Here is a 24961-nt window from a genome sequence, read left to right on the forward strand (position 1 = left end):
CACTTGGTTGGCTGTTGTGAAGGGATTTCTCTTCACCTTGGAGATTATTCTGCAATCATCCACCACTGTTGTCTTTCGTGGGTGCCCAGGTCTTATTGCATTGATGAGTTCACCAGTGCTTTCTTTCTCAGGATGTACCAAACTGTAGATTTTGCCACTCCTAATGTTGTAGCAATTTCTCGGATGGGTTTTTTCTGTTGTTGCAGCTTAAGGATGGCTTGTTTCACCTGCATGGAGAGCTCCTTTGACCGCTTGTTTCCTTCACAGCAAAACCTTCCAAATGCAAGCACAACACCTCAAATCAACTCCAGGCCTTTTATCTGCTTAATTGAGAATGACATAACGAAGGGATTGCCCACACCTGTCCATGAAATAGCCTTGGAGTCAATTGTCCAATTACTTTTGGTCCCTTTAAAAACAGGGTGGCACATGTTAAGGAGCTGAAACTCCTAAACCCTTTGACCAATTTTAATGTGGATACCCTCAAATGAAAGCTGAAAGACTGAACTTCAACTGCATCTGAATTGTTTTGCTTAAAATTCATTGTGGTAATGTCTAGAACTAAAGTTAGAAAAATGTTGTCTCTGTCCAAATATAAATGGACCTAACTGTAGCTTTATTATGAAAGATTTAAAATCCATAACACCAATGATGGGGGGAAGGGATAGACAGAATCACTCACTAAGCACCTGATCACACACAAGGACGCACAGGTCCAGGCAAGCCAGAAATACATCACACATATTCAGATAACCGTCCACACTATATTATTTATATGTAATTTAAATGAAATCCAACGGCAGGTTATTAAATAGTTATCCTATTGCACACATAGCCACCGATAAATATACAGCAAAGGGTTAATACCCCAAATTTCATCAAAATTCTATTAAGGAAGCATATGTATATATAAGCAAGCACCACCTGACCACTAGCCACCCATGATCACAATATACGTTCACAATATCAGGAAACAATGTCCAAATGCAAAATAATATTTACCAGTGAGGGTCAGCGGACCTTCCTTTCTCAGTGTCCGAAACGCACATCGGGATGGTGACGCAGCTCCGGAAATTGGAAGCACCTCTCACCGCTGACCCTTACTGGTAAATATTATTTCAAATTTGCGCACCAATCTGGGTCATATCACCGAACCACCAAACGCCCCCTGTGACTCTGCTCCACCAACGCTGCCGATCTCGGGTAAGCTGAATTCAGGACTGTAAGACGGACCCCCATTTGACGCATTAATTTTTTTTCCCCATTTTCCTTCTGAAAATTTGGGGTGCGTCTTATGGTCCGGTGCATCTTATAGGCCGAAAAATATCTAGGGGAGAAGACAGGATAAAGTTGATCATAGACATTAGATGTTGTCTAGATCTTCTCAGATGTCTTCATCAGTCATGACTTCTACAATATTTCTTTCAGGGTAAAGATCTGCTCCATATTAATACTACAGAGACATATATGAGGGGTGATGAGCGGTGTAAAGAGGAAATTGCTACAGATAACCGCACAGGTGAGTAGTGACCACTAAATGCAGAGAAGTCACAGGTTCTAATCAGTCACTGGCTTGTAGAGTAACTTTAGATGTTCGGAGTTTTTTTGTGTGTTTAATGAAACATTTGATGTGGATGTAGGGTCTGATTCACTATGGGGACTATTCTTTTTTTATTTTTACAATGTGCTAAGAACTATCACTCAGGTAGTTGCTTCCTACCTGCCTTTTGTGCCTGCTCCCGATTTTTACCGACTCAGAGCTGTCACAGACAGCTCTTACTGGTGATTCAGCTATTCTTCCATTCTGCTCTGTTGATGGGGCGTGACTGCCAATGTCATGCTGATTGATAGTTTAGTTGCTGGAAGTCGTCTATCAATCACCATTGTATCGGAAGTCATGCCTTGTCAGATCAGCCCAGAAGAAGAGCTGCTCGGCTGATGTGCAGAAGCCAAATCACCGGCAGGAGCGGTCAGTGACCACTATGTGGCTTGTGGTGGAGGGGCTGCTATATGGGAGGTGGGTGGTCCCTTCTGCTCCTTGACTTCTACCCACACAATGTCGCTGTGACTTCCCCGGAAAAAAGCAGTAGGCCATGGTTTACACAAGCATTTAACCCCTTTGGGTCACTGCCCTCCTGCCACCTGGGCTGGACCTAATTCCCCTCTTGCATTTAGCAGCAAAAAACTTCAAAACCTAAGATGTGTCATAACTCCCTACTGGACTGTCCTAGGGAAGCAGTTTTGGCTCCATCGTATCCGGACGGGCCCCTGCTACGTACTGAGACCAAACAAACACTGCTTTGCTATTTGGCTCCTACTAGGCATCCTACATTTCCAGTGTGCTATTTTTGGTCAAGAACCAAGCGAGCGTTCGCCATGTTCTGGGGTTCTCAGAAATATGCACAATGCACTGCTGGGACGGATAGTATCTCCATAACTCCTTATGGAATTATGTTTCTAGAATGTTCTAGAAGGTTTCTTTGGCAGCTTCAATCGGCATAACTTAATATTGCAAGCAAGCCTTTGTCCTGAGCTTAGGTGGGTCAAGGTGTGTGATCTTTCACTCACTACCTTTTGAGGTTTGACCACCTTCTGAGCTAGTTGCCAGCTTTCTCCTTAAGGCTTTGAGAATGCTGGACAACCTGTTGAGCCAGGTTTCCTGTCCTGGCTACACAAAGGAATAATAATAATAACCAGGTTTTATAATCCCATACCAGATAAGATACAAATGATAGGCATGAAATTTATATTTCCAATATTCTTCACAGTAACCTGGGAAGTGTAAGACAGAAACCTTACCAGCCAGCTAAAGGCTTCACTGCTATGTACAAGAGAATTTTCTAAGCCAAAAACCTCAATAACATTCTTCTTTACATGTGCTGGTACATATATACTGGTCTATACAGATATCGCCATATGCCAGTACATTATAAGATCAACTAAAGACATAAAACAATTACAATAAATAGGACATAGTTTGTATAATTGTAACAACAGGTACAACTAGATGTGTATTGCCTGAAGGAAGTACAGATAGTGCTTTGAAATGGTGCCCGGGCTGCCCCTTTAAGAGAGACTTGCCTGCTGCCCCTGCAAGACTTTCAACTCAGGATCCGTTTTAACTGTGGGTGCCTCTCAGGGGCCACTTTGGCCTGTGGGGCCCCTCAGGGTCTGATTTGGTGGGTGGCGCCCCTCAGGATCCGATTCGATGGCCTGGGCTCCTCTGGGCTTGAATTGGTGGCCGGGGCCCCTCAGGGTCCGATTTTGTGGGTGGGGCCCCTTTAGGTCTGATTTTGTGGGCGGAGCCCCTCTGGGTCCAATCTGGTGGGCGGGACCCCTCTGGGTCTGATTTGGTGGGCAGGGCCCCTCAGAGTCCGATTTGGTGGGCGGGGCCACTCTGGGTCCTATTTGGTGGGTGGGGCCACTCTGGGTCTGATTTGGAGGCCGGGTGGCTCAGCCTCCGATTTTGGAGGCCGGGGAGGCCATGAATGTGTTGTGAGTGACTTATAAACAGCCGCGAGTCATGCAGCCAAGGCGACTTGAACATATTTTTCGAGCACACTGAAGACACTGGGTTAGCACTCGAGCATGCTCAGACAACCCCTTATCTGTGCATGACCACTCATCACTACTTACCTTCACATATTGTGCAATAATGATACAGCTGGACTTTCTTATATCCACCATACCACACCCCGGGGAGGGGATTTTGAGCATCCAGTCCTACCTATCTCTAGGAATACTTGTAAACCTGGCCCTTGTTAAGCCCTTTTAACACACTCAGCACCATGAATGCTGGAGCTTGCTTCCAGGGTTACATCACTGAAGACAAAAACCTCCATGATGCATAACTCCCATCAATGATGTGTCCGACTGCCATCTTATATATCCACCCCTCTGCCCAATTTCCGGGGGGGGGGGGGGGGGGCGCTCAGCACCTTCTGCTATCATACATTCTGTCCATAGCTCTCTGAAAGGTTTTTGGAGCTCCTTGAATCCCAATTGTCAGCTTCGGACTCCAGACACAGAGCTTTCATGGGCTCTTTATCTCGCCTTGGCTTGCTCAGGTTGACGTGGTACACTTGATAAGGCTTCCTTCTCCCTGGTTGGTGGACTTTATAGTTGACGTCGCCAACATTTTCAACCATTTCGTAGGGGCACTGCCATTTGGTCAGAAATTTTTAGCAAAGAAAGAAAAAAATTAATTATGTTTTGTACACAGGGATCACCATAAATAAACAAATGATTTTATTGAAACAAGTAGCAAAATTTTTTTTTACTTTCACAAGGGTAACGGGAGCAAAATGAACCGCAAAATCTGTGGAATTTCTCCTTGGTACACCAATACCTCACCAATACCTCACATGTGGGGGAAAATTCCTGTTTGGATGCACAACAGGGCTCAGAAGGGAAGAATCATTGTTTCAATTTTTGAACTGAAAAATGGTTGGAATCAGGAGCAGACGCCATGCTGCATTTAGAGAGAACCTGAGGTGCCTAAACAGTGGAGGCCATCCACAAGTGACCTCATTTTGGAAACTAGATCCATCAAGAAACTTATCTAGGTGTGTGGTAAACACTTGGAACTCCCACTTGCTTCAGAAGTTTATAACATAGAGCAGTGAAAATAAAAAATCACATTTTTCCCACAAAAATGCTTTTTAGTCCCAAACTTTTTTATTTTCACAACGGTAACAGGAGAAAATGGAACACATATTTTTTGTGCAATTTCTTTCGAGTACACGGATACTCCATATGTGGGGAAAACTAATGTTTGGACTCAGGGCTCAGAAAGGAAGGAGTGACGTTTTGGAACGCAAACTTGGATGGAATGGTTTGGCGAGCCCCTGATGAGCCTAAACAGTGTAACCGCCCCACAAACTTATCCCATTTGGAAACTACACCCCTCATGGATTTTATCCAGGGGTATAGTGAGCATTTTAAACCCACAGTTACAACACAGAATTTGACAATATTAGATCGTCATATAGAAAAAAAAATTTTTTTCACAAAAATGTTGCTTTAGTCTTAAATTTGTAATTTTCACATAATTTGTGGGGAAAACTAACATTTGGACTCACAGCAGGGCTCATAAAGAAAGGAGTGACGTTTTGGAACACAGACTTGGATGGAATGGTTTGGAGAGCCCCTGAAGAGCCTAAAAAAGTGTAAACGCCCCACAAACTTATCCCATTTGGAAACTACACCCCTCATGGATTTTATCCAAGGGTATAGTGAGGATTTTGAACCCACAGATACAACACAGAATTTGACAATATTAGACTTTCTTTTTTTTTTCCCAAAAATGTTGCTTTAGCATTAAATTTGTAATTTTCACAGTGGATAATAGGAGAAAAAAGACCCCATAATTTGTTCTTCAATTTTTCTTGAAAGCAATGATGCCCCATATGTGGTCAAAAACTTCTGTTTGGGCACGTTGCAGGGGTAGGAAAGAAAAGAGCATTATTTGTCTGGAGTAGATTGTAAATGCCATATCGCATTTGGAGAGCCCCTGACATACGAAAACAGCAGAAACCCATAATCAAGTGACCCAAGTTTGGAAACAAGACCCCACAAGGAAACAGTGAAAACTCCCCAATTGACTCCATTTTGTAAAGTAGACCTCCCCCCCCCCCCCCCCCCCCAAGGAAATTGTATAGCTGTATGGTGAGCATTGTAAACTTACAGGTGCTTCACAGAATTTTAAAACCGCAAACTAAAAATGGAAAAAAAAATATTTTTCCTGAAAAAAATATTGTTTAGCTTCAATTTTTTTTTTACAAGGACAGCAGAAAAAAATGGAACCAATATTTGTTCTGCAATATCTCCTGAGTACCCAGATACCCCATATGTGGTCAAAAAAATACTTTTAAGGTACAGTGCAAGGCTCAGAAGGGAAGAAATGCCTTTCTGGAGTTCAGATTTTGCCGAAATGGTTTGAGGGTACCATGTCACATTGGCAGAGACCGTGTGGTGCTTAAACCCCTCATATGTGTCCTCATTTTACAAACTACACCCAACAATGAATTTATCTAGGCGTGTAGTGAGCATGTTGACACCACATGTGCCTCACAGAATTTTATACCATTGGACAGTAAAGAAAGAATTACATTTTTACCACTAAAATGTTTTAACCCCAAGTTTTTAATTTTTCTACGGGCTCCAATACCCTACATGTAACCAGGAAATACTATTTAGGCACAGTGCAAAGCTCAGAAGAGAAGGAGCACCATATCATGGTGTAGATTTTACTGTTACGGTTTTCGAGTGCCATGACCCACTGGGAGAGCCCCTGAGGTGCCAGAACAGCAGAACCCCCATATGTGACCCCATTTTACAAACGAATCCTTTTAATGAATTCTTCATGTGCTGTGCTGCTCTGAAGGCCTCCTTCCCTGCAGGCCCCTGGATCCAAGATGGCCGCGGTGGCAAAAATAATTATTTTTTATATAAAATAGTTTTCATTGCATAAAAGCGCCAAAACGTAAAAAAAACTACATAAATGAGGTATTGCTGTAATCGTACTGACCCGAAGAATAAAACCGCTTTATTAATTTTACCACACGTGGAATGTGCAACATGGCGTCTGAACTTAATTCCAGCCAATTCTTCGTTGAAAAAGTCAAACGGTGCTCCTTCCCTTCCAAGCTCTGCCATGCGCCCAAACAGTGGTTTACCCCCTCATATGGGGTATCAGCCTACTCAAGACACATTGCACAACTTTTGGGGTCCAATTTCTCCTGTTACCCTTTTGAAAATAAAAAATTGGGGCAAAGATATCTTTGTGGAAAAAAAATATGATTTTTTTATGGCTCTACGTTATAAACTTCTGTGAAGCACTTGGGGGTTCAAAGTGCTCACCACACATCTAGATAAGTTCCTTGGGGGGGTCTAGTTTCCAAAATAAGGTCAATTCTGGGGGGTTTCCACAGTTTAGGCACATCAGATGCTCTACAAAGGCAACATGACACCTGCAGACCATTCCATCAAAGTCTGCATTCCAAAACGTTACGACTTCTCTTCCGATCCCCGACGTGTGCCCATACAGTAGTTTTCTCCCACATCTGGGATATCGGCGTACTCAGGACAAATTGGACAACTTTTGGTGTCCAATTTCTCCTGTTACCTTTGGGAAAATCAAAAAATTGGGGACTAAAAGATCATGTTTGTGGAAAAAGTATGATTTTTTTTATTTTCACGCCCAGGCATTATAAACTTCTGTGAAGCCCTTGGGGGGTCAAAGCTCTCACCACACGACCATCTAGATAAGTTCCTTGGGGGGTTAAGTTTACAAAATGGTGTCATTTGTGGGGGGGGTTTCCACTGTTTAGAGCACATCAGGGGCTCTCCAAATGTGACATGGTGTCCGATCTGAATTCCAGCCAATTTTGCATTGAAAAAGTCAAACAGCGCTCCTTGCCTTCTGAGCTCTGCCATGCGCTGAAACAGTGGTTTTCCCCCACATATCAGGTATCAGTGTACTCAGGACAAATTGCACAATATCTTTTGCAGTCCAATTTCTTCTGTTACCCTTAGTAAAATAAAAAAATTAGAACTGAAGTAATTTTTTTGTGAAAAAAAGTTAAATGTTAATTTTTTTTTTTTTTTTTAAACATTCAAAAAATTCCTGTGAAGCACCTGAAGGGTTAATAAACTTCTTGAATGTGGTTTTGAGCACCTTGAGGGGTGCAGTTTTTAGAATGGTGTCACTTTTGGGTATTTTCTATCATATAGACACTTCAAAGTGACTTCAAATGTGATGTGGTCCCTAAAAATAAAATGGTGTTGTAAAAATGAGAAATCGCTGGTCAACTTTTAACCCTTATAACTTCCTAACAAAAAAAAAAAAAAATTGTTTCCCAAATTGTGCTGATGTAATGTAAACGTGTGGGAAATGTTATTTATTAAGTTTTTTGTGCGACATATCTGTGTGATTTAAGGGCATAAAAATTCAAAGTTGGAAAACTGCAAAATTTTCAAAATTTTAGCCAAATTTCTGTTTTTTTCACAAATAAACTCAAGTTATATGAATGAAATTTTACCACTCACATGAAGTACAATATGTCACGAGAAAACAATGTCAGAATCACCGGGATCCATGGAAGCGTTCCTGAGTTATTACCTCATAAAGGGATAGTGTCAGAATTGTAAAAATTGTCCCGGTCATTAACGTGCAAACCACCCTTGGGGGTAAAGGGGTAAATGAACATAAATTTCAGTAGGCTAACATTTTATACTAGATTAAGGCCCGATGCTATCGCATCGGGAGGATAATGTCACACCTCTTGCCATGTTAACCCTCAACACACACAGCTCCTCAACACACACTCCTCTCACCTTTCACCATCTCCACTCACGTCCCCCCCTTCTTTCACTCCACATACGACCCTTTCTCTCACTCCATCTCTCATACTCACGCCGTCATCGCCGCTGTTCCACGATCCCAGACATCTTCTTCCGCCGGCGCCATCCTGGATCCAGACGTTGTCAACGCCGGCGACATGTTCTTGCGGCGACGCCATCTTGAGTATCGCGGGATTTCGCTGATCCAAAATGGCGTCGCCGCAAGAACATGTCGCCAGCGTGGACGACATCGGGACCCAGGATGGCGCCGGCGGAAGAAGATGTCGGGGATCATGGAGCAGCGGCGATGACGGCGTGAGTATGAGAGACGGAGTGAGAGAAAGGGTCGTATGTGGAGTGAAAGGGGGGGGGGGGAGGTGAGAGGTGTGTGTGTTGAGGGTTAACATGGCAAGAGGTGTGCTGTGATGTCACCAAGTTACAACTGGACGGAAGTTGTTACAATCGGACGGAAGCTGCTTAGCGCATTTATTATTATAGATGTATCACACCTTATGTTTTTATGTGGATAGGATATTTACATAGTGAGCCTCAAGAGGGACAGTATTACTGATGTATGTAAAGTGCTATTGAAATAATAGTACTCTATTAATAAATAAAAAATTAATTATTACCTAAGTTATGTAGGTATGTGTTAGCTATGTAGTTGAAATCTACGTATGTGTGCCTAAATTTTTTTTGTTTTTGTTTTTGCTTTTGTATTTTTTTTTTTTTAATCTATATATACCTATACCTATGTATGTTTCTATGGATTTAAATATGTCTATGACATATATGTGAAAGAGATAATTAGTGTATGATATATCTATCTGCTTAGAATATCTATCTATCTATCTATATATATATATATATATATATATATATCAAGCTATGTATAGAAGTCTTAGAAGTCTATTATCTATATCTATTTAGAATGCAACTATCATTTATATATCTATATATCTATCCATTCCAGGACCAACTTGAATAGTTTAAAGTAAGACATTTTTGTAAACGACATTTCTAGTGAAGATTTTTGGGCTGTTAGGTAGCAATTGTCCTTGAAGTGGTGTATCCACCACTTTGACCCTAACGTTGCTGCGTTGCTTACTCGGGAGAATGCAACATACAATTGTCCATGGGCCAATCCAGGTTCGGGCAAAAAAAATTCCAACTCGATTGAGGGTCTGCCCTTGGGATTTGTTAATGGTCCTAGCAAAAGCAGGTTTTAGAGGAAACTGTCGACGTTTTAATTTAAAAGGTAACCCAGTTTCTGAAGAACACAAATCGATGCGTGGAATAAACACAATGTCTCCTTCAGCTGAGCCAGTAATAACTTTAGCCTGTATGATGTTGCGGAGTAAGGCAATGACAATGAGGCGAGTGCCATTGCAGAGACCTTTCTTGGTGTTTAGGTTTCTTTATAGCATCACAATGGTGCCAATGTTAAGTTTTAAGAGATGTGATGGCATTCCTGATGGTGTCAGAGAGTTTAAAAATTCAACTGGGTAGTTTTCACATTCCTCTGCCTCATCAGCATCGACAGAATCATCGCTTGTATATACAGTATAATCACCACTAATGCGATCCATTACTTTACAGTTCAGAAAATCGACGTCATCATTTTTTGGACATAGTATAGCATGTGATGCAGCAGTGTTGAGGCTTTGTTTGTCATTAACATCAATGCAAATATGGTCTCCAAAGATCTCGGTTACTATAGAGCCAGTGCAAAGCATGTCTGGAGGAATTTCAATGACATCCTCTCCAAGGTTATGTTCATTAGACAGCTCACCATTTCCAAGTTTAAGCAACCAAGTGCTGTATTCAGGATCAGTGGAGCGCATGTTGTTGATTAGCGTTAGTCTGGTAAAATGTTGCCAATGTTGTGAATATTTAATGCAGGAATCTACAATGTCTGTTCTTGTTCCATGAGCGATGACGGGAAGACATTGTCTGAAGTCTCCTCCAAGAGCAATAACTTTACCTCCAAATGGTGTTTTATTTTTTTCAGCAACATTTGTTGTCCTGATGTCACGTAGAAGTCTATCTATCACATTCAATGCATGTTTTTGGACCATAGTGCACTCATCAATAATAAAAAGTATAAAAAGTTTTGTACTCTGTAAATGTTTTCCTGCATTTGTATCGTTTTTAATCCTGGAAACGGATGTTTCGTTGATCAGAATAGGTATGCCATATAGAGAGTGGATTGTTCGGCCTCCTTGTATCAAGTTAGCTGCTATTCCTGTAGTCACTGCAGGAGAGACAATTTCTCCTTGTCCTCTTAAATGATGTGTAAGTAGATGGTATAGGTAGGTCTTTCCACTGCCACCAGGTCCGTCGAGAAAAAAGCACTTTAGTGTTAAACTGCTATTTTGTAAAGCTTCAGTAATGACATCGTAGGCAAAAAGTTGCTCCTGATTAAGAGTTTTTCATCTCTGCAGCTTTTTTTTTAACTCATAATCCTTATCATATTGTTTAAGGAGGTGTTTAATATTTGTTGCTGGGCGTGGTAAATTGAAATCAGCAAAAGTTTTTCCATGGACTATGAGGACATCTTGGACATCTTTCATAGCATATCCTTCACAATCGATACACTCTTCAGTGTCGCTGTGGCATGTATGACAGTAGTCTTGTAAAAAACGGTCCTTAAATTCTTTCCACAATTCAAGTGGATTACTGGGGGGGCCAAAAATACAGATATAAGCAAACATGTCTCTAAGTTGGGAAGGCATGTTAAGAATGCAAGCATCTCTTAAAGTATGTCTCCAGATGCTATCATCGAATAATAATCCGAGTGCTACCGCAGCATCCTTAAAGGTTTCATGCATAACTCCATTGACGGTTTTAATGCTGTCAAAACTGGTAGCAGCTTTTACATGCAGTAACAACAAACGTAAATAATAGCGTTCTTGGTCTTTCACACTAACAGTATACATTCTTCCAATAACTGTGAGACCCCCTCGTTTTCTTTGTTCCCATGTGCCTTGTTTCCAAACGTAGTGTTCTGGAATTTCGCGGTAGAAATAGTTATGTGCATTGTGGTCGATCTTATTAAGGTTGAAATACGCCATAAGTGTAGAATTGGAATTGAGCTTTTGATGGATGTTGTCTGCAGAGTCATTCTCATGAAAATAGAGTGGTTGAGAATTAGGCAGTTGTACGGCTAGGCGAATGATGGCATGAGATTGTTTATGCATAGGAAAAGCAAATATCCGCCACGCAGCCTCAGGTGAACTAACATATCTGGTATCCGTAAATTGGTGTGTTTCATCATGTTGGATGTTATTTTGGGAAATTTCAAGGTTGGCTTTGTCATGTCCTTTGTAAACGTATTTAAATAAATATTTTACACTTTGGTTGAATGGAAGCACATATTTCTACATTAATATGGCACTTGTGTTTGGTGAGTAAAAATGGGTTATATGGAACTACCCATGAATTGTCAATCGTCTTAGAATAGTGTTCATATGTTTTGCCAATGGGTCTGCGGTAAGTGGGATAGCCGTCTGTTGTGAGTTCATTTTCCCCTTCATTACTGAGGCCCGAGGAACTCCCTCTTCTGGTAAAGAAAGGTAGTGAGCCTGATTGTCAAACACCTGAGGCTGATGATTGTGACTGGCTGAGTGGAGTTACGGACTGGATATAATGCTGCCGACGCCCTTCTGCCCTGCGGGTGATTTTTCTGTGGGATCCTTGGAGACCAGTCTGAATTCCTGCTCCTCCAAAGCTAAGTTTGCTGCTCGGCCTTTTGCTTTTGTGATTTGACTTTGTTTTTGCTTTGTTTTTCTGGATTTCTGCCATTCCCTGCTGGGGTGTGCTGAATTCATTTAGCTCTGTCTTCTGAAAATACCTGAGTGCTGATTCAGTTTTTGAAGCCTAGCTGCTTCAGGGCCTTTTTCATATCAGCTGGTTGGCTTATGTCTTTGATAGGGTTTTGGCAGATTGCAGACAGCAGCCTTCCTGTCCTTTCCTATGTAGGTAGTTTTGGGGCTCCGCCTTTGCTCAGTCTATCTTTCTGTCTGTGTTAGTATTTTCATCTTGCTTCACCGTCATTATATGTTGGGGGCTGCCTATTGCTTTGGGGTCTGCTCTGGGGCAGTTTAGATTTCCCCTTTCTTTCTTTAGGCCTATGTATTTCTCTGGCTGTGATCGAGGGGTCTAGGGCATCGTAGGAACCCCCCACGGCTACTGCTAGTTGTGTTGATAGGTTCAGGGGTCTGCAATCTGATAGTTGCCAACTTCTCTGGTTTTCTGGACTTGGCTTGTATTTCTGCTTTTGCCTCCTACGGTGACTGATTCATAACAGCCGTCCTTTTCTTTGATAGTATATGGTTGGTATTGTTTAGGGAAACCTTTGCTACCCTTTCCAAGATCCATACAGGGAGAATTAGGCTTGTGTTCTCCACAGGGACCATGAATCATGTGTTGAAGAACAATGTTACGGAGCTGAGGGTAGATTGTTTCATCAGGTATTTCAGCCCAGACTATATTGTCTATGTCCGCCTCAGTCTGTAATTTAGACAGGCTGTCAAGAATAATTAAAATATGAGCGTGTGGGAGACCACGCTTCTGAAATTCAATGACATGGACCATTGCGGTGACGTTTCCAAATAATCCACTGCTAATGTCTTTTAAGAGGGATTCCAGTTTAATTTTAAAGACGCGTGCAACCAAGTCTGGTCTGTGTTCAACACACTGCCACGGTTCTAAATGTGTAGTAATCTCACTCCACTTAGGATTACATGTCATGGTGATAAATAGATCTGGTCGACCATACTTTGTAACAATAGCCATAGCATCCTGGTAGCGCTGCTGCATGTTTCTTGGACTGCCTTCAAAAGAAGATGGTAAAATGACAGTTTTTCCAATAGGGATGCCCTTTTGAACCGATTTTTTGAGTAGATGTTCTTGAAGGAGGCAGTAATCCTCCACTTTTAAATCTTTTTGGTGGTTGCGGATGTAATGTTGGCGATTAGCTTCGATTTTGACATAAGCATCTACTAAATATTGCTGTGTTAGCTTACCACCATTGAGGAGTGGATTAAAGTAATTTCTGACAGATAACATATAGCAATAGTATTGGAGTTGTGTGATACTCCTCGGACTTTTGCCTTGTTGTTGAGTCCATCATGCCATCCTTGGTCTCCATAAGGGAAAAATATTGGATAGAGGAGGGCATCCAAATTGCTATGGAGAATGCTAATTTGTTGTGTTTTTGGAGCTAAAGGGTTGTGGGGACCAGGTTTTAAATGAATTAATATGTCTCTATTGAAAGGTGGCTCACCATTGTCATTTTGAAACACGACTGCTACTTCACTGACAGTGGGAATATTGTAGCGTCGAGGGTCTTGAGTACGATCTTGTTTAATAGCCATAGTGATGTTTGGCATGACAGTTCCGTTTTGTAGAGATTTTAATTTTTTCTTGTTCTTCCACATCACGTAACATTTGATAAGCTTCCACAAAAGGATTAATAGTTTGGATTTGAAGGGCAATAATGTTCATCAATGTAGGATGACATTTTTGATTTTCTTTACATCGTAAGCGTTGTTTGTTTGCGGTAGCGGTATCGAGAATGTATTGTTGGGCAAATGTGCGTTGTTGGTCATCTGAGGGATGTAGTGTTCCAGTTCTATGATAGATCTGGCCATGTATGCGGAAACAGTATGGGCCATATCCAGGAGGTGGTGAAATATTTGCACCCATGGAGGCAAAAGCAAAGGAACAGTTAATACTTCGAATATTATCCATGAAATTTTTGCTAAATTCACTTTGCCCTTTCAGCAAACGTGTAAAGACATCAGGATATTGTAGTATGGGTACATGGACTTTACCCTTCTGACAGCAGATCGTAAAGTTGTTATCAGAAGGTATCTCTGCTACAAAATGCAAAGCTTGGCAATGCTCACATACATGGGTCATGTCACCACAGCTGTGTTCAGTAATACTATTTTCATCATTAGTGAAAATGTGAGGTTGTAGTAGAAGTGCATGTCCAACCGATGGGGTGCGCCTAGTTTTGAGACCAACGTATATTTGTCTTGGTTGCACTTTCTGCGGGCTAACTGCAGCTTGTATGTGAAGAAACTGTGCGTTGGTATTGACTAATGGTGGTATTGATAGGGCAGAAACAGATTGCTGATTAGTTATGTCAGTGAACGGCATATAGGATGAAGTGTGGTAGTAACTTGTTCCACATGCTGATGTGGAAGCATCCTGTTGTGAGTTTACTAATAATGATGAGGAAGAAGCCGTCTGTTGTTGGCGGTGATGGCGTGTAGAGGCTTCTTCAGCCAATGTAATGGATTTAGAGTTAGGGGATTCGTGTGTGAGACGACGGCGTTTATAAGCCTTAATCTTGTCAAGGCGATGGTGTTTTTCCTCAGGAGTCTCATTAGCACGGCGTTGTTTTTGTCGTAGTGCTAAAGCTGCTTTCACTGGCATTGGCATACTTTTTGTTTTGACTCATGTTGGCACAGGTAAAGGAGTCTATTTGGCAGTTATCTGGCAGTGAAGAAGGCATCCTGGAGTATTGTAGTGTAAACAGATACTAATTGGCCCTGTAATTGCCCAGCAGTAGTTATGAAGTGGTAGCGGCAAACTGGCCCTGTAATTAGACACCGGCAGTGAACAGGCAGAGGAGCAAGGCAGCAGTAGTTATGGTGGTAGAGGCAAATTGGCCCTGTAATTAGACACCGGCAGTGAACAGGCAGAGGAGCAAGACAGCAGTAGTTATGGTGGTACAGGCAATGAACAGGCAGAGGAGCAAGCCAAAACGTCCGCACAGCAAGTCGGTGTGAGGTAAATGACGCAATTCCGCGGATCCAAGATGGCGTCGGCGAAATCTCGTGAGATTTCGCCGACGCCATTTTGGATCTCAAAGTCGTCCACGCCGGCGACATGTTCTTGCGGCGACGCCATCTTGAGTATCGTGAAATCCCGCGATACTCAAGATGGCGTCGCCGCAAGGACATGTCGTCGGCGTGGACAACGTCTGGATCCAGGATGGCACCGGCGGAAGAAGATGTTGGGGATCGTGGAGCAGCGACGATGACGGCGTGAGTATGAGAGACGGAGTGAGAGAAAGGGTTGTATGTGGAGTGAAAGAGTGAGTGGACGTGAGTGGAGATGGTGAAAGGTGAGAGGAGTGTGTGTTGAGGAGGTGTGTGTTGAGGAGTGGTGTGTTGAGGGTTAACATGGCAAGAGGTGTGCTGTGACGTCACCAGTTACAACTGGACGGAAGTTGTTACAACCTGGAAGCTGCTTAGCGCATTTATTATAGATTTTGAAATCCTTCTTCAAGCTGGTGTTATAAAGTATTTTAATTTACTGAGATAATGACTTTTGGGTTTTCATTGGCTGTAAGCCTTAATCCTCAACATAAACAGAAATAAACACTTGAAATGGATCACACTCTGTAATGACTCTATATGAGTTTCACTTTTTATATTGAAGAACTGAAATAATTAACTTTTTGATGATATTCTAATTTTGTGAGATGCACCTGTAGATAGGTATTTTATATTTGGCTGCTGTCATGCACTTAAACGCTCTTTATTGCAAAAACTATTTTTTGCATTCCCATATTTCGAGAGCTATAATTTTTCCAGATTTCGGCCGACAGTCATGTGAGTGTTAGTTTTTTTGCAGGACGAGTTGACGTTTTTATTGGTACCATTTTTTGATCCCTTTGTATTCCGATTTTTGGGAGGTAGAATGATTAAAAATCAGCAATTCAGGAAATGTTTTTCAGCTTTTTTTTTATGCCTTTCCACATGTGGTAATATTGATAAGGCAGCTTTTTTCCTCAGGTCAGTACGATAACAGTGGTACCACATTTACCGCATTTACCGTATTTTTCGGTTTATAAGATGCACTTTTATGATCCTCAAAATTAGGCGGAAAATAGGGCGCATCTTATAAACAGAACACTGTTCTTACCGATGCTGGGGGTGTTGCGGTGGTGGTGCGGCGGTCCTGTGGTGGTGGCACAGCAGCGAGCGGTGGTCCTGCAGTGGTGGTCCAGCTTCTGGCTTCTCGGTGCAGATGTAGGAGATCTCCATCCGTGCCTGCCTCTATGCAATGTCTCCAGGAAAATGGCCTCGCAGATGGAGCTCTGTGGCCCAGCCTCGATTATGTCACCGCTGGTCAATGATGCTGTGCTTGCAGCAGCTCATTCACCAGTGGTTTTCAGCATGAACTATACCATCTTGGCACCGTGCAGGTTGGAAACTGTTTCTTGCCCAAACATGGATTACGTAGTGGGACAGAATGACCAAGAGGTATGGTACACTGCTCAAAAAAATAAAGGGAACACTTAAACAACTGAATATAACTCCAAGTAAATCAAACTTCTGTTAAGTCAAACTGTCCACTTGGGAAGCAACACTGATTGACAATCAATTTCACATGGCTGTTGTGCAAATGGAACAGACAACAGATGGAAATTATTGCCAATTACCCCCAGGCTATTTGCATGGCAATTATCAAGACACCCTCAATAAAGGAGTGGTTCTGCAGGTGAGGACCACAGACCACATCTCAGTACCAATGCTTTCTGGCTGATGTTTTGGTCACTTTTGAATGTTGGTTGTGTTTTCACACTCGTGGTAGCATGAGACGGACTCTACAACCCATACAAGTGGCATAAAGGTAGTGCAGCTCATCCAGGATGGCACATCAGTGCGAGCAAGAAGGTTTGCCACATGTGCTCAGTGTGAACCTGTTTCCATCTGTGAAGAAAAAACAAAAAAACTGAACTGAAGTAGAATTCATGCATGATGTAAAAGCATGTTCACATTGGCCATAAAAGCAAGCAAAACCAAAAGGAAAAAAAAAACAAAACAATGTATGCATATACCCTAATAAAAATAAATAAGTAAAAAAGCAAGTGCATTAAATAACATAGAGTACTTAGTAAACACTATTTTGAGGCCTCCATTCTACTGAGCTGTGTAGTTTATTTAGTCCCTCTGAAGCTGGGTGTCCGTTTGGGACCCAGAGACTCTGCTACTATTCACACTAGGTAGGTTTTAACCGTTAGTGTAGTTACTGTCTCAAATGGGTACACCTTGTCGTGGTGGGACAGCTTTATACTTTTTTGATCAAAATAGTGTTGTATCATAGTATCATAGCCACTATGATAGAAAATACCCAAAAGTGACACCATTCTAAAAACTGCACCCCTCAAGGTGCTCAAAACCATATTCATGAAGTTTATTAACCCTTCAGGTGCTTCACAGGAATTTTTTGAATGTTTAAAAAAAATGAACATTTATCTTTTTTTCACAAAAAAATTACTTCAGGTCAAATTTTTTTATTTTACCAAGGGTAACAGGAGAAATTGGACTGCAAAAGTTATTGTGCAATTTCTCCTGAGTACGCTGATAACTGATATGTGGGGCCACTGTTTCGGCGCATGGCAGAGCTCAGAAGGGAAGGAGCGCCGTTTGACTTTTTCAGTGCAAAATTGGCTGGAATTCAGATCGGACGCCATGTCACGTTTGGAGAGCCCCTGATGTACCTAAACAGTGGAAACCCCCCCACAAATAACCCCATTTTGGAAACTAGACCCCCCAAGGAACTTAGTTAGATGTAAGGTGAGAACTTCGAACCCCCAAGGGCTTCACAGAAGTTTATAACGTACAGCCGTACAATTAAAAAAATCATATTTTTTCCACAAAAATGATCTTTTCACCCTCAATTTTTATTTTTCCAAGGGTATCAGGACCCCAAAAGTTATTGTGCAATTTGTCCTGAGTACGCTGATACCCCATATGTGGGGTTAAACCACTATTTGGGCACATGGCAGAGCTCGGAAGGGAAGCAGCGCCTTTTGACTTTTTTGGCTGGAATTGGGATTGGACGCCATGCCGTGTTTGGAAAGCCCCTGATGTGCCTAAACAGTGTAAACCCCCCACAAATGACACCATTTTGGAAACTAGTCCCCCCAAAGAACTTATCTAGATGTGTGGTGAGCACTTTGAACCCCCAAGGGCTTCACAGAAGTTTATAACGCCCGGGTATGAAAATAAAAAAATCATATTTTTTCCACAAGCATGATCTTTTAGTCGCCAATTTTTTATTTTCCCAAGGGTAACAGGAGAAATTGGACCCCAAAAGTTGTTGTCCAATTTGTCCTGAGTACGCTGATACCCCATATGTGAGAGAAAACTACTGTGTGGGCACACGTCGGGGCTCAGAAGGGAAGAAGTGACGTTTTGGAATGCAGACTTTGATGGAATGGTCTGCGGTGTCATGTTGCCTTTGGAGAGCCCCTGATGTACCTAAACAGTGGAAACCCCCCCACAAATGACACCATTTTGGAAACTAGTCTCCCCAAGTAACTTATCTAGATGTGTGGTGAGCACTTTGAACCCCCAAGTGCTTCACAGAAGTTTATAACGCCTGGGTGTGAAAATAAAAAAATCATATTTTTTTTCCACAAAAATGATATTTTTGCCTCCAATTTTTTATTTTCCTAAGGGTAACAGGAGAAATTGGACCCCAAAAGTTGTTTTGCAATTTGTCCTGAGTAGGCTGATACCCCATATGTGGGGGTAAAACACTGTTTGGGCAGATGGCAGAGCTTGGAAGGGAAGGAGCACCATTTGACTTTTTCAACGCAGAATTGGCTGGAATTGAGTTCAGACGCCATGTTGCATTTGGAGAGCCCCTGATGTGCCCAAACAGTGGAAACCCCCAAATTCTAACTCCAACCCTAACCCCAACACACCCCTAAGCCTAGCCCTAACACTAGTGGGAAAATGGAAATAAATACATTTTTTAATTTTATTATTTTTCCCTACCTAAGGGGGTGATAACCGGGGGTTTGATTTACTATTTATAGCGGGTTTTTATATTTGGCAGCTGTCACACGCTAAAAGACGCTTTTTATTGTAAAAATTGTTTTTGCATCACCACATTTTGAGAGCTATAATTTTTCCATATTTTGACCAATCGAGTCATGTGAGGTCTTATTTTTTGCGGGACGAGTTGACGTTTTTATTGGTACCATTTTCGGGCACGTGACATTTTTTGTTCATGTTTTATTCCGATTTTTTGGACGCAGAATGAAAAAAAACCAACATTTCAAGAATTTCTTTTGGGGGGTGCGTTTACACCATTCCGCATGAGGTAAAATTGATAAGGCGGTTTTATTCTTCGGGTCAGTACAGTTACAGCGATACCTCATTTATGTCGTTTTTTTATGTTTTGGCGCTTTTATGCAATGAAAACAATTTTGTATAAATTATTTTTGCATCTCTTTATTCTGCGAGCTATAACTTTTTTTTCTCGTTCGCCTTATTGGGGGACACAGAGACCATGGGTGTATGCTGCTGCCACTAGGAGGCTGACACTATGCACAAAAAAGTTAGCTCCTCCTCCGCCGTATTCACCTCACCGACCGGCAGGAAATTCCTCAGTTTAGCTTAGTGTCAGTAGGAGGTGGACACGGGTCTTTTATTAGACCCATATCTACCTCAGTGTGCGTCGTTTCTTTGCAGGTTCCGGAGGGATACGGAGTGAACAGTCACATCCGTACTCCCACAAAGAGACTATGAGTACGGCGTGTACTGCCACCCTGTATCCTCATAGGTCTCCGGAGCAGGACCAGGAGCCTCGCACAAGTAGGTGCCAGCCGCACGGACGGTCCTTGCCCCCCGCCTCCCACCCTCTCGCCTACCAGAGCCTGAAGGTTGGATGAGGCGCGGATTTCATAGAGACAGACAGCGTGGGATTTTCAGGTACCTTTATTGTAAGGCCCCCTGCCTGGGTGAGTATGTCAGTCTTCCCCCGGCGTTTTCTCTTGGAGCGGTCGCCAGGGGGACCACGTTAGGGTCCCTGCACGCCCCGCATCCCCCCACGGTCACCGCATCCATGCAGGCCCCGGGTCTTCACGGGCCTCGTTCTGTGCTTCCCCCTTTTTTCCATCTCGGCAGGGGTAGCGCTGGAGTCGAGCAGTTCTGGGCAGGGACGCGGCCCGGTGTTGCGACGCGTCTTCCGCGCCGACCCCCTGCTGACAGGCGGCCGCCGCAACTAATTTAGGCCCCGGCTTGTGTTCGGGCCTACCGCAGCGTCGCGGCCACGCCCCCCGCCCCTTTCTACTAAGCGGGCTTCACTCCCGCTCTCCACAGGCCCTCCCCCCGCCTTTCCCTCTCCTGCCCAGCATATTATGGCTAGAGGGCAGCAATTATTAACCCTGCGAGGACCGCCCTTCCCCGGGACCCGCGCTTTTCTACAGGCAGGCGCCATCTTCACAGCCTGCCAGCCGGACGCAGCTGGAGAGGCTCCCCAGCCCCTGAGCAGTTTCTGCAAGCAGCTTTTTGCCTCTTTGGGACGGCCAGCCGGACTTCTCCCTGATCTGCATCCCCGGACAGGTCGAGCAGCATCGCTTTTGGGGACACCGGACCGTGAGTAGTTCTGCACGGCAGACTGACCCTTCTCCGCCCTCTGTCCCCCAACCTTCCGGCACTACCTCAGGTTTTTCACAATGTCTATCCCTAAGGCTGATCGTACCCGCTCTTCGGCCCTCCCCTGCACAGCCCGACGCCGCTCAGGAGCCATCCATAGCCCCAGGGGTGAGTGAGCCCCCCTTGCCGGGTTGGGCCTCCTCCCTATCACAGTCGGTGGCAGACCTCACCAAGGTGTCTCGGTCCCTAGTAGCCGTTCTGGATAAGTTGCCCTTGGGAGCTTCTGCGGGACCTAGCACGTCCCAGGACGTCCCATCTGAGCCAGCCAGTGTCAGTCGCAAGAGACCCAGGCAGGATCTCCAGGCGGAGTCCTCTCCTCGCCCTACCTCACCCCATACTCCCCAGCAGTCTCCCTCTCGGGCCTCCTCTCCCGAGTCAAGTGAAGCGCTTTCGGAATCTGAAGGGGTCTTAGAGCTGGATTCGGATCAGGATGCGAACATGAAGGCTACGGTGCAGAACCTCATTGCCGCGTTTCACCATACCTTCGACATCACTGACGCCCCTGCGAAATCCTCAGATCAGGAGGTTTCGTTCAGACGGGCGGAAACACCTTCCAGGGTGTTTCCCTTTCATTCCGAGTTTGGGAAGATTTTTACCAATGAAAGGGAAGATCCGACTAGACGCTTTCAAAGAGGAAAGCGTCTCGGCGTGCTGTATCCGTTTGCTAAAGAGCTCACGGACAACTGGGCCGCTTCTCCTTCAGTGGACCCTCCCGTATCCAGACTCTCTAATTATACTGTTCTTCCGCTGTCGGGTGTAGCGTCTCTAAAAGATTCTAATGACAGAATCATAGAATCCCTAGCAAAGTCTGCCTTCGAGGCGGCATCTGCGGCGGTATGTCCAGTCTTTGCTTCATCTTGGGCAGCAAAGGCTATATCCGCTTGGGCAGAGGACCTTCGGCAGGGCATTCTGGATAAGGCACAACCGGAGCATTTGGCCGATCTCGCCAATCAGATTTCCCATGCGGGGGATTATCTGCTTTCTGCTTCCTTGGATGCCGCATCTTGCGCGGTTCAGGCGTCAAGCAACATCGTGGCAATCCGACGTACAATTTGGCTCAAGGCCTGGCAGGCGGACTTGTCCTCTAAAAAGTCTGACTAATCTGCCTTTTCAAGGAGTGCGTCTCTTTGGGTCCCAATTGGACCAGATTATTAAGGACGCTACCGGAGGTACGAGTTCTCTTCTCCCCCAATCCAAGTCTCGCAGACCTCCTCCAAGGCGTCAGTTCCGTCCCTTTCGGTCTTTCCGCCGTTTCAATGCGGCGGAAAACCCTTCCAACCAGCAAAGGCCACAAGCACGTCAGGAAAGAAAGAAGGTCTCCTTCAGGCTCACTCCGTCCTGGCGGTCCCACTCTTCCCAGGGAAGACCACCCAGATCTAGATCTGGACGGTCTACGTCCGCATGACTATCATCGGTCTTCCGTGGGTCCCTTCCAATTGGGAGGTCGACTTCTTTTCTTCAGCGATGTCTGGTTCGCCTCAGTAGAGGACGCTTGGGTCAGAGAGGTTGTATCGACAGGATACAAAATAGAGTTTGTTTCTCTTCCACGGGATCGCTTCTTCCAATCCCGTCCACCACGGGATCCTGCCTTGATCCCGGGGTTCGGTTCGGCCATCGCCTCTCTCCTCAGCTCCGGGGTGATTGTGCCCGTTCCCGAATCGGAACGATTCACAGGGTTTTATTTAAACCTGTTTGTGGTGCCGAAAAAGGACGGGGCGGTTCGACCCATCTTGGATCTCAAGTTACTCAACAAGAGAGTTCGCCTCCGCCACTTCCGGATGGAGTCGGTTCGCTCGGTGATTGCCTCCATGGAGGAGCAGGAATTCATGTGTTCCATAGACATCCAAGATGCCTATCTACACGTGCCCATATTTCCCGGACATCCGAAGTTCCTGTGGTTTGCGATTCACCACGAACATTATCAGTTCGTCGCGCTCCCTTTCGGGCTCGCCACCGCTCCCAGGGTCTTCACGAAGATTATGGCGGCGTTGATGGCCTTTTTGAGGATCAGAGGTCTTGTTCTTTTTCCGTATCTCGACGATATTCTGATCAAGGCTCCCTCCTTTCATCAGGCCCGCCTAAGTGTGGCAATCATTCTAGACACCCTGTCCAGTTTTGGGTGGATCGTCAACCGGAAAAGTCCTGTCTGATCCCTACTCAACGCCTTGTGTTTCTGGGCCTTCTTTTCGACACTCGTCGGTCAAGGGTATTTCTCCCACAAGACAAGATTCTTTCCCTGCAGCAGGGCGTCCGATCACTACAGATCGCACGGTTTTCATCTCTCAGGACAGCCATGAGGACTCTGGGGAAGATGGTGGCAGCAATAGAGGCAGTTCCCTTTGCCCAGTTTTCACGCCAGGCCCCTCCAGCAGGCCATTTTGTCCAGGTGGAACAGGTCGGCTCTGTCTCTGGATCGTCCGGTTCGTCTTTCATGCCGGATCAAGCGGTCTCTCATCTGGTGGTTGACGTCTCCCCTCATTCTCTCGGGGCGGTCCTTTCTTCCCAGATTGTCACAACGGACGCCAGCCTCATCGGCTGGGGTGCAGTGTTCCGCAATCACACTGTTCAGGGTCGATGGTCGACTCAGGAATCAGCTCTGCAGATCAATGTCCTAGAGATACAAGCGATCCTTCTGGCTCTCGTCCACTGGGAACGGCGCCTCAAGGGCCTGCCTGTCAGGATTCAAACAGACAATGCCACAGCGGTGGCGTATATCAACCGACAAGGGAGGACACGGAGTGTCTCAGCCCTGGCGGAAGTGTCCAGAATTCTTCAATGGGCAGAGACCTTTGTTCCAACAATTTCCGCGGTTCACATTCCCGGCGTGGACAACTGGGCCGCCGATTTTCTAAGCCGCAAGGGTCTCGCGGCAGGGGAATGGTCCCTACATCCGGAGGTGTTTCATCTGCTCTGCCGTCGGTGGGGAACCCCGGACGTAGACCTCATGGCGTCTCTCCTCAAAAGGAAGGTACCACAATTTGTGTCCAGGTCTCGGGACCCCCTGGCAGGGGGCGCCGACGCTCTGGCCGTTCCTTGGTCACAGTTCGAGCTCCCCTACCTGTTCCCTCCCTTGCCTCTTCTTCCCAAGCTGTTGAAGAAAATCAAGGCAGAAGGGATTCCAGTCGTCCTCATCGCCCCGAATTGGCCCAGAAGGTCTTGCTTCGCGGACATTGTCAACCATCTCGCGGACGCCCCCTGGAAGCTTCCCGACAGGGCAGATCTGCTGTCGCAAGGCCCGATTTGCCACCCCAATTCTCGGTCGCTCAATTTAACGGCGTGGCTGTTGAGACCGAGGTTTTGAAATGGGCAGGATTCTCTGATCGAGTGATTCATACTATGATCCGCTCCAGAAAGCCTTCCTCTTCCAAGATCTATTACCGTACTTGGAAAGCCTATTTCTCCTGGTGTGAGGCCAATGACATTGCGGCCATGGTTTTTTTCGCTTCCTTCTGTTCTGGCGTTTCTTCAGACAGGGCTGGATGCGGGGCTTGCTCTCAGTTCCTTAAGGGCCAAGTTTCGGCACTGTCCATTTTATTTCAGAAGACGCTGGCCTCCCGGCCCCAGGTCAAAACCTTTCTTCAGGGTGTGGCTCACACGGTTCCTCCGTACCGAGCGCCCGTGGATCCTTGGGATCTTAATTTCGTTCTTGGGGTTCTGCAAGGTCCTCCTTTTGAACCTCTCAGGGATGTTTCCCTTGCCCTCCTTTCTTGGAAGGTGGCCTTTCTGGTGGCCATTACTTCCATCCGACGTGTGTCGGAATTAGCGGCCCTTTCTTGCCGCTCTCCCTTCTTGGTACTTCATCTGGACAAGGTAGTTCTGCGGCCTCCGCCCTCTTTCCTTCCGAAGGTGGTATCTTCGTTTCACCTCAATGAGGACATTGTTCTGCCATCCTTCTGCCCGAGCCCAGCTCATCCTCGGGAGCGATCCTTGAACAAGCTGGACCTGGTCAGGGCATTGAGAGTCTATCTAGCCAGGACATCTTCCTTGCGGAAGTCAGACTCTCTGTTTATCATTCCAGACGGTGCAAGGAAAGGTCACTGAGCCTCAAAGGCCACTATTGCTCGCTGGATCAGATCGGCAATTTTGGAGGCATACCGGGTCAAGCATCGTGCAGCTCCTTCAGGGATCAGAGCGCACTCTAC

General features: G+C 44.9%; 2 protein-coding genes across 8 annotated transcripts in view; one reads left to right on the forward strand and one right to left on the reverse strand.

Moving 5' to 3' along the window:
• The window catches only part of LOC141073571 (uncharacterized), a 700581-nt gene that overhangs the window by 662068 nt on the left and 13552 nt on the right, over positions 1-24961 (forward strand). For 2 of the 6 annotated variants that reach the window (XM_073560871.1, XM_073560865.1), the window contains one exon: positions 1429-1519. The exons of the other annotated variants lie outside the window; for them this stretch is intronic. In XM_073560871.1, coding sequence (XP_073416972.1) covers positions 1429-1519 — 91 coding nt within the window. The remainder of the gene's footprint in view (positions 1-1428; positions 1520-24961) is intronic. 6 annotated transcript variants of the gene reach the window in all.
• The window catches only part of LOC141073791 (uncharacterized), a 240812-nt gene that overhangs the window by 132142 nt on the left and 83709 nt on the right, over positions 1-24961 (reverse strand). The window lies entirely within an intron of this gene.

Source organism: Dendrobates tinctorius, unplaced genomic scaffold, assembly GCF_039654945.1.
Source record: "Dendrobates tinctorius isolate UK_male_01 unplaced genomic scaffold, ASM3965494v1 ptg000014l, whole genome shotgun sequence".
NCBI classification, from domain to species: Eukaryota; Metazoa; Chordata; class Amphibia; order Anura; family Dendrobatidae; genus Dendrobates; species Dendrobates tinctorius.